General features: G+C 38.2%; 1 protein-coding gene across 2 annotated transcripts; it reads left to right on the top strand.

Moving 5' to 3' along the window:
- Positions 1-289: 289 nt before the first annotated feature.
- On the top strand, positions 290-15,656 carry ALKAL2 (ALK and LTK ligand 2). Of its 2 annotated transcripts, none has more exons than XM_068678478.1 (6): positions 290-442; positions 999-1,333; positions 3,814-3,867; positions 3,972-4,052; positions 6,749-6,814; positions 15,011-15,656. In XM_068678478.1, exons 1-5 carry the CDS (start codon positions 438-440, stop codon positions 6,811-6,813), a joined length of 540 nt encoding a protein of 179 aa, XP_068534579.1. In that variant the 5' UTR covers positions 290-437; the 3' UTR covers position 6,814; positions 15,011-15,656. The 2 variants fall into 2 exon arrangements, with proteins under 2 accessions (XP_068534579.1, XP_068534580.1); XM_068678479.1 differs by having other exon boundaries at positions 292-643.
- The last annotated feature ends 249 nt before the right edge of the window (positions 15,657-15,905 follow it).

Here is a 15,905-nt window from a genome sequence, read left to right as displayed (position 1 = left end):
CGAGCCTCAGGTTCCCGGTAAACCGGGGCCGGGGACCCGCCCGGAGGGAGCCGCGCCAGGGCCATGAATATTTCAGCGCCTCCTCAGCGCGTTTCTAATTAAAGGCTGGGGCCCTGCGCTCCCCCCCCACCCCCCCCCACACACCCTCCCCTTTCCCCGTCTGCCCTCCTCCCGCTCACACACACACACACACACTTGGGACCGGCTCCTTACGTCGGAGCGAGGAGAGGAGCGACCGAGCCCTGCCCGGGGGAGGGACGGGGGGGACCGGGGAGGGGGGGGGAGAGAAAGGGGAGGGGGGGTGGGGGGGGGGCTGTGCAGCAGCGACGCTCCCGAGGTTGCCAAGTGGACTTTTATTGTTTTCCACCCACTTCCAAGTCGATACTATCTGCCGTCTCATGTCCATCCTATAGCCTATATAAGCGGCTGCGCCGGCGATGGAGTAGGTGGCGAAGGGACGGGAGGGGGGCGGGCGGGCCGGCCGCCGACAACTCGGACTGTTCTGCTGCTGCTGCTGCTCCTACTGCTCCTGCTGCTCCTACTGCTGCTGCTCCTACTGCTGCTGCCCCTGCTGCTGCTGCCGCTGCCCGGGGAGAGCGGCCCCCGCGGGGAAGACAGCTCGCCTTGCGGCACGGAGAGCCAGGTAACCCGGCCAGCAAGGGGCCGGCCGCCTCCCTCCTCCTCCTTCTTCTCCTCCTCCTCCTCCTCCTGCTCCTTCTCCCCGTCCCGGAGCGCTGGCCCGGCCGGGAAAGTTGGCACGGGACAGAGAGGGGCGCCACGCGTGGGGCAGCCCTTGTGCCTGCGGGGTGCGCCCGGCCAGGGTGGAAAACTTCGGGGAAAGTTGGGCACCGCTCGGTGTGTCCCGGCTCGGCGGGGCTGCTCTGCCCCAGCAGACACCAAGCAGAGCGGGCTCGGTGTCCCGGCCCCCCCTCCGTGTTTCCCATTTCACCCCCCGTGTGCCTCCCCACCTGCAACCCACCCCCGTTTTTCTCTTGCAGCGGAATAGGAAGCCTCCCCCGCCGGCAGCGGATCGTTCCTCTTCATCTGCTCGCTCGCCCTTCGGGTCAGGCTGCGATGAGCGGACTGAGGTCTCCTGGGCTGCTGGGGCTGGTGCTCTTAATGCTCTCGGCGGGATATTGCAAAGAGAAGAGCGACTCCGCGGATCTGAAGGACAGGCAAAGCCTCTTAAATCTTATCATGGAGATCATTCAGGAACTGAAGAGGTACCACCTGGAGAAGGACAGTGGGGTGCAGTACTTCTCCAAACACGACTATAACTTAGACCGAAGGGAAGTGGCAGACTACGGAGGGTACCAGGATGAGCAGAGAGTTGGTAAGTCACAGCCCCTGACTGAGGAGAGCTTTCTCCTTCTGTAGGGTGCCTTGGGGAATCAGACATCACATCAGGTTACTAATTTTGTATCGAGGATCAACCACCCAAAATACCTGCAGACTCTCTCTGGTATCAAAAACTGACGCAGGCGGCAAATTTGGAATAGAAAAACTCCATTCGCATCTCAGAGCCTGTCTGGATAATGTACTCAGCTGAAAGTCTGACTTCCTGTGTGTTGGCTTTGAACAAAATCTATTAACAAGGGAAAGCAGTGAAATGGGCTGAGATCAAAGAAATAAGGGATGAAAATGCTCTTTCTCCTGGAAGTTTACCATTTTTTAAAATGTGCCTAGTTTTAAGTGTTTCTTGGAAATGACCCTAGCGGTAATTCCCCTGCAGGACTCTACTATGCCCATGCTCTTAGAGATATTGAGAAGTCTGTCCTAGAGCTCAGCTTCATTAAACTTTTCACCCTGCTTATTAGTGCTGCCTTTTGTATTCTGGAGGGTAGCACCTTTGAAAAATATTAGGGAACTGATATAGAGCACTCCTCTGTCACCACACAAGCTATGCATGCTCCGAGTCACTCCTTCAGTCATCCTTCTACTCATCTGTAACCTCCAGTGAAAGCCCCCATGTGTTTGTAAGATGCTCGGGGCTGGATGTTCAGAGCAGTCATACCAAGCCACGCAGTGATGGATAGCTACAGCTCAGTTTCATGATGTGCCTCTGTGCATCCTGCTGAAAGTTGACTTGACTTCTCCTGCTGCCATGTCTCATTTAGTGCTTGCTGTCACTCCCAAGCCCCTGCAGCGCTGCTGCCACTCCTCTTACCCCTCCTACTGAAAGGCACTTTCTGAATAATTTCCAGCAGATGCACTCACCTTCTTCCAATCTGGCTTTCATTTTCCTAGCATGCTATTTATTTTGCCTTTATTGATCTCATAAAGTTCCGTTGTACCTTTACTTCAGTCATTCATATTCAAATATCCTCATGATTTGCATTTGTTGATGATTGTCATGAAAATGTTACTTCCCCATCTAGACGATTAATGAATATACAGAGGAAGACAATTTTGTTCCATTTAAGCTCAGCACAGTGAGAACATTTTGTTTTGTAAATGTTGAAAAGTTAAAGAGGCCAGATGAAGCAGTGAACTCTAATCCGCACAACTCTAAATCTCAGCAAGAAACATTGGCATGGTTCTTGGCCATCCAACATCAGCACACTGGTGCAAAACATCTGGCTTGTATTCATCAGTTATCTATGTAAACATAAAACCACTTCAGAGCAGAATAGCTGGTACTGGTGTCATTGACTCCTAAGCAGGATTTTACATTTTATTCTTATAATGGAGTTATTCCCAGCAACTCTGAAAAGGAACTACTGCTTAAAGTTCTTCCTCTCACTTTTGGCATCACTTTCCCAGTGAGCCTGTCCCCTGGGAAATTTCTGAGTGAAGCATGTGTGTTTTTAATGCTCTTCGTGACATAATTAGGTCAAATACGATAAGGTCAATTTTACTTACACCGACTAAAGTTAGAAGTAAATGAAGAATGACTTTCGAGAAGTGTCTAACCTCAAAAGTGAATCAGATCTGGATGGAAATGTTCTCTGCTTTATATCTGATAAGAGGTGCCAGGGGAATGAAAAAGGCTGCTCAGGCATTTATGGTCAAATAAATAAAGCACCATGTAGTGTATCATACACAATCAGCACTAGGCTATCAGCATAGAGTTCGTAACGGAAAGCAATCAAAGATAGCTGTAAATCAGGAAGACACAAGGAAGGGTTAGGGCTAAAATGGATTTCAGTAAACCAGTTTCATTTTGCCATCTGCTGAACACAAAACGCGAGGTGGTAAACCACAAATATAGGGAGCCAGAAGAGAGCAATTTGCTTGGGATCATTTCCTGTGAATTTTATTTACTGCCAGAGGGGAAAAAAAAATATTCCTGTAAGTAGATCAATCCAGTCTCATGATTATAGCAGGACAGTGCTTGTACAAACATACCTCTGACAAAAGAATGGATATGGTTGCGTAAGAGAATTAGAAGGCACAAAACCAAACTTGAATGTATCTTTGGATCTTTACCAGCAGTGGGAGGAGCCTTTTCCAAGCAACTATACACTAAAATGTTGTAAAGAATTTAAATCTAGGTAAACGTGACAATATAATTTATAGAGAGCTAAAATCTGATTCCTAGTTATCAGACAACATCATTTATAACTGCACACCTAAGAGACACTACTTGTTTCATCCTCACAGTGTTTTTCATGGTGCATTTTACAGTGGCTTCATATGTAAAACAAGAGCTTGCAATTTGGCCTATTGTATGCAAATGAGTTCTGAGCACTCTGCATCTGTCAGGAGGTAGCAGTGATGTTTGCTGGTCAGAATTTATTCATTTTTCTCATGCTGTGCTTGGCAAGCACAGTTCCTACAGCAGAGTGACTATGCTTTTTTTCTGTCCAACAGAAATAGTTCCCAGAGATCTGAGGATGAAAGACAAGTTTTTAAAGCACTTAACAGGTATGTCTTAACTTTGTCTTGGTATCCATTATGTCGTGTACATACCATAAACTGTATTTTTTCCTGTAAGCTGCACTGACTCTTATTTTTCCCTTGTATTTCAGGTCCACTCTACTTTAGCCCAAAATGTAGTAAACACTTTCATCGGCTTTATCACAATACAAGGGACTGCACCATCCCAGCATGTAAGTGCCAAAACCAAAGGCTAACTTTCATAAAAGAACAGAAAACTCTGAAGTAGAGTAGTTCTGTGGGATACCTGCTGTGATACAATGTTAGAGTATACTTGTTGCAGTGCAGAATCTGTAGTGCTCTGCAGCCTGTTTGCTAAAACTGCCTTAGCATTACAGTGGGGGAAATGGAAACATTTTCACTGCAAAGAGACTGCGTAGAATGACTGTAAACACTGGTTACTTAGTTATTTATGCATGTGCCTTGTTTGTTCGAAGTCAAAGGTGTTTTTCATAGAAGCATGTGACTCCTTTCCCAAACCTATCATACCTAACTTATAGTGCTGCAAATTCAAAATAGGATCAGAAATTCAGCTGGGGCTATTTCCTGTTCATTATTTATGGAAAACATATAATAGCTGGCACAGGTTGTCCAGAGTGGCTGTGGAGTCTCCCTCCTTGGAGATCTCCATAAGACTCCTGGACATAGTCCTGGGTGGCCCTGCTTGAGTAGGGGTTGGACCAGATGCTTCCAAAGGTCCCTTCCTACCTCAGCCATTCTGTGATTCTGTAACATATTTTGAAGGCATTACACATTTTGAAAGTTCAGCTACCAATCTACCAGTCATGCTGAAAGTGAACCTTTGCAATCTTTCTCTTTAGTATATCACAAAAAAATGTAATGTTTCTGAGGCTTAATGAAAACAAACAACCAGCTGAGGGACACAAGTAACAAAATTCATATTATGTTATCTCATAATATGGCAGCAAATATATATATATATATATATATACATATTTTAATCTGAAATCGACATTTATCACTCAGGAGATATGATTCCAGACTCATACCAAGGTGGACCTGTTGAGTAAGAAGATGCTATTTTAGTGCAGCTTTTCAGAATGGAAGCACACTTTATTTTACTTTTCTGAGGTCAACCAGTTGGGTCAGTAGCAGAGCTGGGAATAGAAACAGGAGTTCCTGATTCCAAGTTTCAAGTATTAATAAATATTTCAGCCAAATATATTTTAAAGGCATATTTGGTAAGACCTGCAGACTTTCTTCATATTCATTAAATCGTCATATTAGGACTACCTTGGAGATAAAGACTTTTGAATAATGGCTAACCAGATCACGCTCAGTTTACATGGATGGTGATGGAGCTCTTAATAAGAAGGGTGCCTTAAATAAGCAAATGGACATATTACCTTTTTCATAAGAATCACATCAAAAACATCATTTGACTCAGCACTAACCAAGTGCTTCAAGCTGTGAAGCTAAAACCTAGTTGGCCTCTAAGTCCTTGTCCTTCTGACAGGTGACATACCCACCAGCATAATGCCTGGATAATGGAGGATAATTTGTACAAATGGAAATTATAGCATACCTATGCTGTGAGTTAAAGACTGTTAACATGGCATCTCTAGGAAACATAAGATGTTTCTTAGAAATAATGCCTAAGAAAATAAACATCAGTCACTGGACTGGACTGACTAGCATCTTCTTAAAGTAACTTTCTTCTACTAACATGAAATAAAAAACCTCCTTTAATTCTACATGCACAATATAATGTTACTTTTTGATAATATCCTGATTTCAGTTTAAACTTATTATATGCTCTAAATTATGTTCTAAACTACTGTTCATTCTACTGACATTTTATGTCATTCAAAGGCAAGACAATAAAGAAATTAAAAGCATCTGTGATGCTGCCACAAGGTGGGAACAAGTATAAACGTATTTTGTTGGCATATCTTCTTAGTAGCACAGACACCTAAGAGCTACTTTAGTCTCCTGTCTGTATGTGACCAACTTTCACATAATTTGCTTTCCATTGGCCATGTTAAAAAAAAAGGGGGGGCGGGGGGAGTCAAAAAACCAATTTGATTAATTTTGCAGATTTGCATTGGTTCTGTTCATCATTACACAGCTCCTTATTATTAATGCATCTAAATAAATAAATAAGGTACCTAAAACAAGAACTACCAACAATAGATCTACCATGAAAAAAAAATAAATTACCAGTTTCAAGATGGAACTTGATACAGTTATGAATGAATTTATAATATGTGGTTGCCAATGGGCAACGTTCCTATGAATATAGAAAAAAACACCAACAAATACAGGTGACGTTACTCTACACTGATATAACACAATGTATACAGTATGTTTCTATCAGACACCTTTTTTGTCTGGTTTTACAATTTTTCCAGGAAGAAAAGTTAACGTAAAATATTGCAGCTCCCCAATAAGTTGACACTTGCTCACTGATGGCTGGAATTCCAAGATGGATGAGCACTACTTATTCATCCTCTAGCATGGAAATACTACACTCACATATTTAGACCCCGACATATAAGCACATACACAGATGGGTAAATGTTTATACATACATACACTTGGAATACCTGTAAGCACATTCATGCTATTTATTTATAGATATTATGCATGCAGAAATACCATGCATACAATTATATGTGCCTTTAGACAATTATGTGCGCCTTTCGACATGGCTCTCATTATGGAGTTTTTACACACTACTTTTCTAAGTCTAAGGAACTGACTTCTATATTGTTGCAAACTAAGGTGTTCATTAAACTTAATCGTGACAATAATTTGCATGCCATTATCAATTTTGATTTTTAAAAGCAAAGGTTTTTTACTTCATTAATGTTTATATTTATGCTGGTTTGTTTTTTTTTCCTAACAGACTACAAAAGATGTGCCAGGCTTCTTACTCGGTTGGCAGTAAGCCCAATGTGCATGGAAGGATAAGGTAAGCTTTTTGACAGTAATAATGACATTCTACTGCATAGCAAAGCTGTGGCTTTTGTTTCATACATGAAAACTCATAATAAAAATAGTTTTTTGGCTAAGATATTCCTCTTTCATAGTATTTGGAGTAACTGGCTTAATCTGGCAAGTAATGGCAATAAATAAAGGCTACCCCCTACTGGAAGTCATTATATAAAAGTCCATGTGCATCAGCTCTGAATTAGAATTATACATAGAATTATACAGTTACCAGCTAGTGAATTTGTTGTTATAGAACAAAAGACAACAGCTGTAGCTTATTTTTTTCAATAGTTGACTCAGTATACAATTGTTTATATTGGTAGTGGCAGCCCTTTTATGTGTGCAGCTGTAGATCTCTGGTGTACATTTCAGTATAAGTTAATATACACGTAGCTACACACATGACAGCTTTATACGTGCAGATAGGTTGCAGGTGCTTTTATGGTACTTAAAATGTATTAGTAGCATTGACAAACTAACTTTAAGCTGTCCAGATTTCTAGGGATTTTCATTGTGTACACTATGTCTATGTACACTTCTATGTCTGTGGGTTATTCCCTCCCTTTTTGCTTAGATGTGCCTCTAATTCCTAGAAGTACTTTGGGAATCTCAGCATAAACAACAACAACAAAAAAGTATTTCCAAACTATCTGTATTTCTAGAAAACTACTTGTAAGAATACAAAAAAAAATAATTTAAATTCTGTCCTCAGCCTTTACCTGAGACAGAAATGTGAACCTCTGACAAAGGAGTAAGCCATAAGTAATAACCCATATGGACATTTCAGTAACAAGTGCTATCAAAGGTATTTTAACTCTGTGACAAGATACACATTTTGTGGGGGGGGGGGGGGGGGAAAAAAGCATTAAGGTTTAAGCATCTTATTTGACTTTTTAAAGCATGGAAACTGTTTTGCATGGCATTCTCACAAGCAAGCTAGTGATATGTGATCAAAACACATGCAAAAATGGTTGGCAAATATTGAAGTTATTAGTGCTTCAGTGCCAAACTGAAAACTTGTATTGAGCATAGTCACACAGCTACATTATGGGTATGGTATTGGTCAATACTTTCATTAGTTTGCATGGTAGAAGTCAGTACATTTATGGTGTAGGAGAGGCAACCATGAGGGAGTACATCACTGAAATTTAAAATAATCTTGAAAATGTAGCTGAATAGTCTAAAAACAGGATAAAACATAAGGGGAAAGCAGAATCATGAAGCCATGTAGGAGTAATATATATGCAGAAATATACGGCAAGCTGTGAAATGCTAGATAGGTAGTTCTGTAGAAAGTGCAGGAATTATGGTAGACTCATGTTTAGTTTGTGATCCACTATGTCACACTTGAAAAAAAGACAAACTGGAATTTATAAATAGAAACATTGTTTATAAAACGTGAAATAACCACTGTTGCTGGTAGGGCCTCATTTAGAATACAGCATTTAATTGAGGACCCCACACTTGAAGCCATATGGGTGTTTCTTGGTTGCTCTGAAGAACAGCAAAATGGATGACTAAAGAAAACACAATTTACAAGAACTGAAAGGAATTAGGATTATTTAGTCTAAAGGACAGATGAGTATGGGAAAACACAACCAAGCTACTTTACTTCATAAAAGGTGGCCACAAGCCATTCTCTTTATCCACTGTGGATAAATAAGATTTACTTTGTTTAAATTACAACGATAGGACTCCAACTAGATGTTACAAAAGACTTTTCTAACAGCCAGGGCAGAGATCATGTATTAAATCATTAGATACCATTCAGGATTCTGCCTTTATACTAAACTCCTCAACGTACTTTTAAGTATTTTCTGCCAAGACTTCCTAAAATAGACCTAGACTAGCCCAGCTTGAAGTCAAAAAGTTTCTAAGGTCCATTGACTGTTACATTACTTGATGTCATCAATTGAAATACGCAACCATCTGGAGGAATCTTTTATTCATACACCTTGTGTTCAGAGATGGAATCATGGAAACAACTGCAGTAAGACAAACAAAAGCTAGTAAATAAGTAAATCCTCTGATCTAATTAAGAGGAATTCCAGGATTTAACCTTTCAATTCAAAGAAAGCAAGGAATGAATTTGATAATGATTTGATAATGATATTCACCTGTGAAAGGTAGGTGAGTAGTGTATTACCAATACTAATACACCAGAGTTGGGAGATCTTTTCTCTCTTTCCTTCAAAAATTTTATCTATCATTGCACCTTATCACAAAAGCAAAAACTTGTAAATATGAAGGAACAGTGACTAAAGTAGTTCTCATCACAAGCTAGTAGTCTATTAAAAAAAAAAATCCATCTTATTTTGCCAAAGAACTCCTTAGCTCAACTAACTGGCATGTCTGAAAGTCTCCACAAGCCAAAGGTACAAACCATTAACAGTATCTGCACTCGTAAGCACCATTTACTAAAAGAATAGCCTTTCCTCCTACACCACATATGCCTTGAGATCCCCACTAAAGTCCCCATAAAATTAAGCATCTTTCCTACCCAAACCTTTTCCAGTGGATCAGATCAATTTTGTGTGGGTAAGACATCCTCACACAGAGAAGTACAATGCAGACTTTGTTTTCATCATTGCATGGACAGCAGTAGAAAAATGTAGGTTTTTGATTTTTTTTTCCAGTTATCAGTCCATTTTTTTTTCTCCCCAGAGCAGATAATTATCATTGTCCAAGGTCTTTTCAATGGATTTTAAAGTTTTGAGCATAGTACCAGCTGCGCATGGTAAAACAAAATTTCAAAACCATTTCTTGCTTAAGATGGCTCTCCAGTATAAGTTTTTTTTTTGTTTTGTTTTGTTTTGTTTTTTTTTTTAATAGCCTGGCAATAGGTAAACATTTCTGGTTTCTGCTATAAAGCTACCAGTTTATATCAATTCTAAAGCTTAGACTAATTCTGGAATAGTAGAGAACAAAAATTTATTGTGATACATGTACTACAAAAGTGAATACTTTCTAGTGATTTCCCCCAAAATCTTGAATTCACAAGCAGTATTTGACAGTTTATATTAACCATAATGACAAATACATTTAAAAAGTGTTTTAAAAGTACGACACATTTCATGTTGTTGTTTACTCTCTCCCAACTTCTACTGAGATTTATATAGAGATGCTGTCAAGATAAAATCTTAAGTAAGATATCACCCAGGGATTATTCATTGAGGAAAGAAAAACACCATACTTGTGCTTTTTCCTTACTTATTTTAATAGTCTTATTGCCTATGAAGTATGTTAAATATTTAAAAATAATGGAACCATGAATATGCATTGCTTTTATTTAACAAAACCCTTGAATTTATGCTGAAGCTAAATACACCACTAACTGGAGACCATATGCCAAGAATGGTAAGGAATAAAAATTTAGGTTAGAGATTTACCATGTTTTCTTCAAAATATATCCACAGATAGGGTTCAGCAAAAATAGTGTATCTTTTTTATTTCAAAAATGTAAGAAGATTTCATTGTTCTTGTTAGTTTTTAATCTCGCATTCAGATATGGAGTCCCACACATTTTTATACCTCAGAATTTGTTGTCGCCAACTATGGTGGTATATTGGATCTATCAGTGATCTGAGTCAATACAAAAAATCCTGTATCATAAGCTAGTAGAAGACATTCTTAGTTGTTAATGCCTACCTTTTTGTTCCAACAGAATTAGACTTTCTATTTTGCTCAACTTTGTTGAAGGCTTATCATTGGGCTGGGCTATAAGAAGAATAATTGCTGTTTGATATTTTGGCAAAGTGGTAGTTTGGCACATTTTTAAGATCCATGGACATCTGCCTATGATTAGAGATTAATGTGGGAGGAAAAGAAGTAAAAGAACAAAAAAGGGTAGATTTATTTTTGATTTGTTCTGACAATGAGTTTTGGACTATCACAGTTTAAAACACAATTTTTAAACTTGGTCCTAATATCAAACAAGAAAATAGGATATGAAAGCAGGAATTGGGCATCTATTATCACAGCGCATACTTAAGCCAGGTGTAGAGGGGTAGGTGTGTTAGTTACAATGTGTCTTGTGAGGCATTCATTTTTCTATTTTTTTGTACGTGTAACTAGGCTCCCTTTTCTGTCTCCTTTTTAGAGTGTAATTTCAAATTTGCTTCCCCCAGACATTTGAGCAGTGCAGGGGCAATTTTACATGTTCAGACAGCATCAGTCAATCCAGAATAGCATGTCTATATTAACACAGCATTCAGTAGTCCCTTTCTCTAACAGACAACCCAGGCCATCTTTCCAGCTTGCCACTAGTGCCAGCTCTGACTAGTTTTATTCTGCAACACTTTTCCTTCCTCTGTCCAACACAACTATCCCAGTCTATCTTCCATATTATTTGTTCTCTCCTTCAGACTCATTTTTCTCCAGCTTCCCTAACAGCTCCTATACTTCTTGTTTTCTTTGCCCCACCCCATGCAGGTACACCCAACACCCATTGTCCAAAATGAAGGTTAATGAATGTCAGGAACAAGATTTCTGAGTATTCACCTAAAGTTCTCACTGAATATCTTTTATAGTTGTTGTGACAAACAGTGATTCAGCTGGAAATCTAGCCTCCCTGGCACCACTTGTCACAATCATGTTGGCTTCAGTCAGATTTTACAATTTTTATTTGAAAACCACAGGTGCTACTGTTGGGACCCTCCCTTTTCCATCAGTAGGTTTGCTACAGACCAGTAGTGATCTCACAATATATTCTTAAAACTTCCTGGTACAATAAGGATCTAACTATACAAGTATTTATGTATATAAATAAATACTTGTATTTATCTTTATGTAAACTTTTTTTTTTTTGAGTTTCTGCAGTTATTTCAAATGAAGATAAAACTAGTGATACAATGTTGAACTAGTAAATACATGATTAGTGCAAGTAGTAGGGAGTCTCAGACTAGGTGAGGAAGGGAGCTTTAATACAAAAAGTACATGAAAAATCTACGTTATTTCTTCCCCAAAGGAAAAAACACACATAACTAGCAATATTTAAAATAGAAGAACAATAGAATCAATGCTTCTTGTTTAATAAGGCCATAACAGGACAAGAATAAATACATATATATATGAAGGTCAAAGATTCTCTCTAAAATTCCTAATAAGCTAAAGCATACTGATAACTTAAATTTAATTTGAAAAATCTGTATAAACTTTTTAAGATGTGTTAACCATACCAGTAATGTACATTAAGAAATCTGAAAGGACAATATAAATTTGGAAATTTTAAATATAAATGGAGAAAACTGAAATACCACACAAGACATCCCATTCCCATAATCCACATTCTATACTAACTATTTCAAACAATCTTTAAACCAATATATTGTTTGGACTCTTAAGTTTTACTTCAAATGTTTTCTAACTGTAGAGCCTTTAATTGCTTTCTCTTAGTTTCTCATTCAGACTAAGACCGAGTGCACTCAAGAAATGTCAGACACTTTCATTTCTTAAAAGAAGCAAACATGGGATTAAGATGTGGGTTTTGCATGTAACCAAGTGAAAGCAGATCCTTTTTTTTTCTAGAAAGCATACATTGACCCATACATTGACCCATACATTGTATACATCGTATACAAGTTCTCACAACATATTCAATCATGTCAGCTTGGTCACACAAAATAGTCCCCAAGTTAACTCAGTTAAGACTTTATCAGAATCACTGCTCTGAATTAAATAGCCAGCGTAGATGGTTACTAGTGTGGTGTAATTCAGCTTTGTAATAGACAGTTCTGAGTTTTATCTACTAGGGGAACTCTGTGGCTAGTACCAGATCTAACATTATCAGCTTTATCTTCCCTGTATGGATCTCTGAGATCTGATGTTCACATTGGAGCAGATGTCCACCTGGGCTGGGCTTTCACTGCTGGGAAACAAAAAGGAATTTCTGATGTTAGCATATGGAAATTCTGCTACAGAATCCTACTAGCGCAGTGTTTTTTAAAGTTTACATTGATATTTAAAACACTAACTTCCTCTCTTGGATAGCTTTTTCTTAGAATTTATGATCATGCACAGATAATGACTGGAACCAAATTTGGAAAGCTGTAATATGCCTTTGCAGTATCTTTCATTTGTGCTTTTTAAAACTGGAACAACTGTATCATTCAGATGGTTTCAGCTAACATTGCTGCTTGTTGTGTTTTTTTTTAAGGGGGGTGGGTGGGTGGGGTGTTTTTATTTCTTTTTCTTTTTTTTTTTTTTTCTCCCTTGTATTAACAAAGGAAAACAAATAATTGAATTAAAGAAAAAGAAATTGTATGACTGTCTACGTTCCCAGTAGATATTGCAGTCAAGTAGCATTCAGGATCTCCATTAAGAATACTACCTGCCATCCTTCAGCTAAATTTCAATTTTCCTAGACCAATGCATAACACAGACTATACAAAATTAAATAAAATAATAATAATAGTACAATAGATCAATTCATGATCAAAACCTAGGGTCTTTTCATGGGTACTGCAAATGTCAGGGATTTAGAGAACTGCAAACTACCTGAGCACTGAGAATCTAGGACCAACGGCGTTTGATCAGATAGCCATACAAAAGCAGGTATAGATGAGGCAACAAGTAAGCATACTATGCAAGTTCAACCACTGCCATTTTATCCAGCCTAGTAAACTGCATATTCCCATTACTATTAGTAATGAACAAACTATTTATTAAATTCTCTATTTTTAAATTGTCAGTTGTACCACACTGTAATCAGACTAAAAGCGTATTAGCTTTTAAATATCACTTTTCAGCTTAAATAAAGCACAGTATGGGTACACATACAGAAACTAAGCTAGATGAAAATGTAAGACTGAAAATTTTTATCAGTTTCCCCTCTAAAGCAAGGACATAAAAAAGTGTGCTATCTCCAAAGCTAAATTATATTAAGCTTGTCTGTAACATTATTACATTTCCTAACAGTTTTAAAACATTGCAAAATTAAATATATGTTTAAATAATACTAACAAGTACTTCTGTATGCATCGATAGCTTGATTTCCAATGGGTTATATCAAGTCTGACTTTGCATTCAAATGATTCTATTACAAATTATACTTAAGCAGTAGAAAATATAGAGAAACTCAAAATAGCAGAGAATTCACAGGATCATGGCAGAGAGATACATATGTTCAGATAAACGGTATGAAAGTTTTAACTATTAAAAATGACATAAGAAGCACTTTAATCCACTGCTTTTTTCCATCTTACACATGGATTTCTGACATTTACGAGGAACATTTATTCTGCATTTTTTCATTCAATAAAGACATTAAAAGGTTGTCTCAGAAACACACAAAGCTGGGTAGACATCACTTGCAGCATTTGATGGTCACCTGTACAGAAAATGCAGCTGTGGATAATGTCAACATACTCGGAAGTTACTGGAACGAGGGGAAATTTCTAGATATGTACACAAAGAGATGGTTCTATTACATTTTCTCAGCTGGCTTAAAAGTGTGGGGAAAAGTGTTGCAGTAACTTTCACTGCTTGATTTGTGAATGAACCCTTCTAGACTAGACAACGTATGTACATAAGCAGGGTAGAAACCTGTCATTTTGTATCAGTGACTTCCATACCAGTGTTACAGAAGTGGCTTTATTTTAATTCCAAGAACCTGCTCGGGGAGAGTTACTAGAACTGCCAGCAAATTGATCTGCTTCTTCTCAGTTTGATCCAGCTTCTACTCAGGTTGTGTGGCCTCACTGTTTGCAGGTCCCAGGGACAAGGGACAGGTCTTTCAAATCTTATCTTAACAGATTTGTATTACTGGACATAGTACCAACAGCTTCCTGATATCAAGACACTAAGACAGAAATTTACAATCTGTTAATACCATACTTGATGTTTATTCACTTTTTGACCTCACTGTTACACTCACAGGTACAGGCTAAACTTACCTACAAGCACATTTTGAGTAAGTAGAACTGTAGTATCCAAATCTCTTCGGTCTACCTAAAATGAACCAACACAAAAACAAGAATGACTTCCAAAGCTTCATCCTTGAGGAACAAAACAGTAATTTAGTACAGCTACGTGCACTATTAGATCTTTATGAAGTCATCACTAAATTTGACATTTTTATTTACTTACTATTTTCAGTGTGCTAAATATATTCTTAAACACTTGTATGTGAGTATAAAAATGATGAAAGGCAATTTTCTTCTTTCTTTTAATCCACCAGATATTATTACCATGAAAAGAAAAACCAAGAACCAAGAGAAGTGCCTTGGAAACCAACAGGGAAATAGAACTTACTACCTTTATAACATATTCCATTGTGAACAAGAGATTTATTTTTGCAGATTGACAGACTACTTCCCATAATTCTTTTAACATGCATTTTGTAGGTTGTCAACAGTTGGCAGATTGACATTCTCTTTACAGTAGCATAACTGCCAGTAGTACATAATGCTCAATACTTAAAAAACACACTACAACTGATGTGTAATGCTGCCAAAAATTATGTAAACACAAATATTTCACCATGAAAATTGATGTTCTATTGCTTAATTCTACAATTTTAAGGAATGTTTGTTTGTATATCTAGAACTACTAAAGATCTGCTCCACAGTAGTTGTGGTCACTTGATATCCTTCATGCTTATGCAATTTTTTAAAAGTTTGGTTAAAACAGACTTGCATTGGGGTCACATTGTACCCTAGGAGTACAAATTGCATGACAAACAGAAATGTAATTCAAAGTAGACATATTTTTGGGGACAGTGGAGCATGGATTTTGTACACAAAACACAAGCTGCCATTAATTTACTTTATATAATAAATGTATAAAACATTCCAGCTAACGTGCAATATGTAAATACTGTAAATAACAGGCATAAGTAATAAAGTGTTTGGTATTAAGATGTCTTCAGTTTGCTTTCTGTTCACTGAACCCAGAATTTGAAAAACAGATGGCATTTTCAGGTAGTTACTGTCATTTATCCATACAAGCATCTTTCCAATGAGAGTTTGCTAGCATAAGAAAGGTACACTCACCTTGGCGAAGTCCTGTAATTTGGACATACTCTACGGACTTGGTAGGATGGCTATATCTGTGTGTTCGTCTCATGAAATGCC

This window comes from Anas acuta, chromosome 3 (genome assembly GCF_963932015.1).
Source record: "Anas acuta chromosome 3, bAnaAcu1.1, whole genome shotgun sequence".
Lineage (NCBI taxonomy): Eukaryota > Metazoa > Chordata > Aves > Anseriformes > Anatidae > Anas > Anas acuta.
Note: the sequence above shows the minus strand (reverse complement) of the source record. Positions and strands in the feature narration are given on the sequence as shown.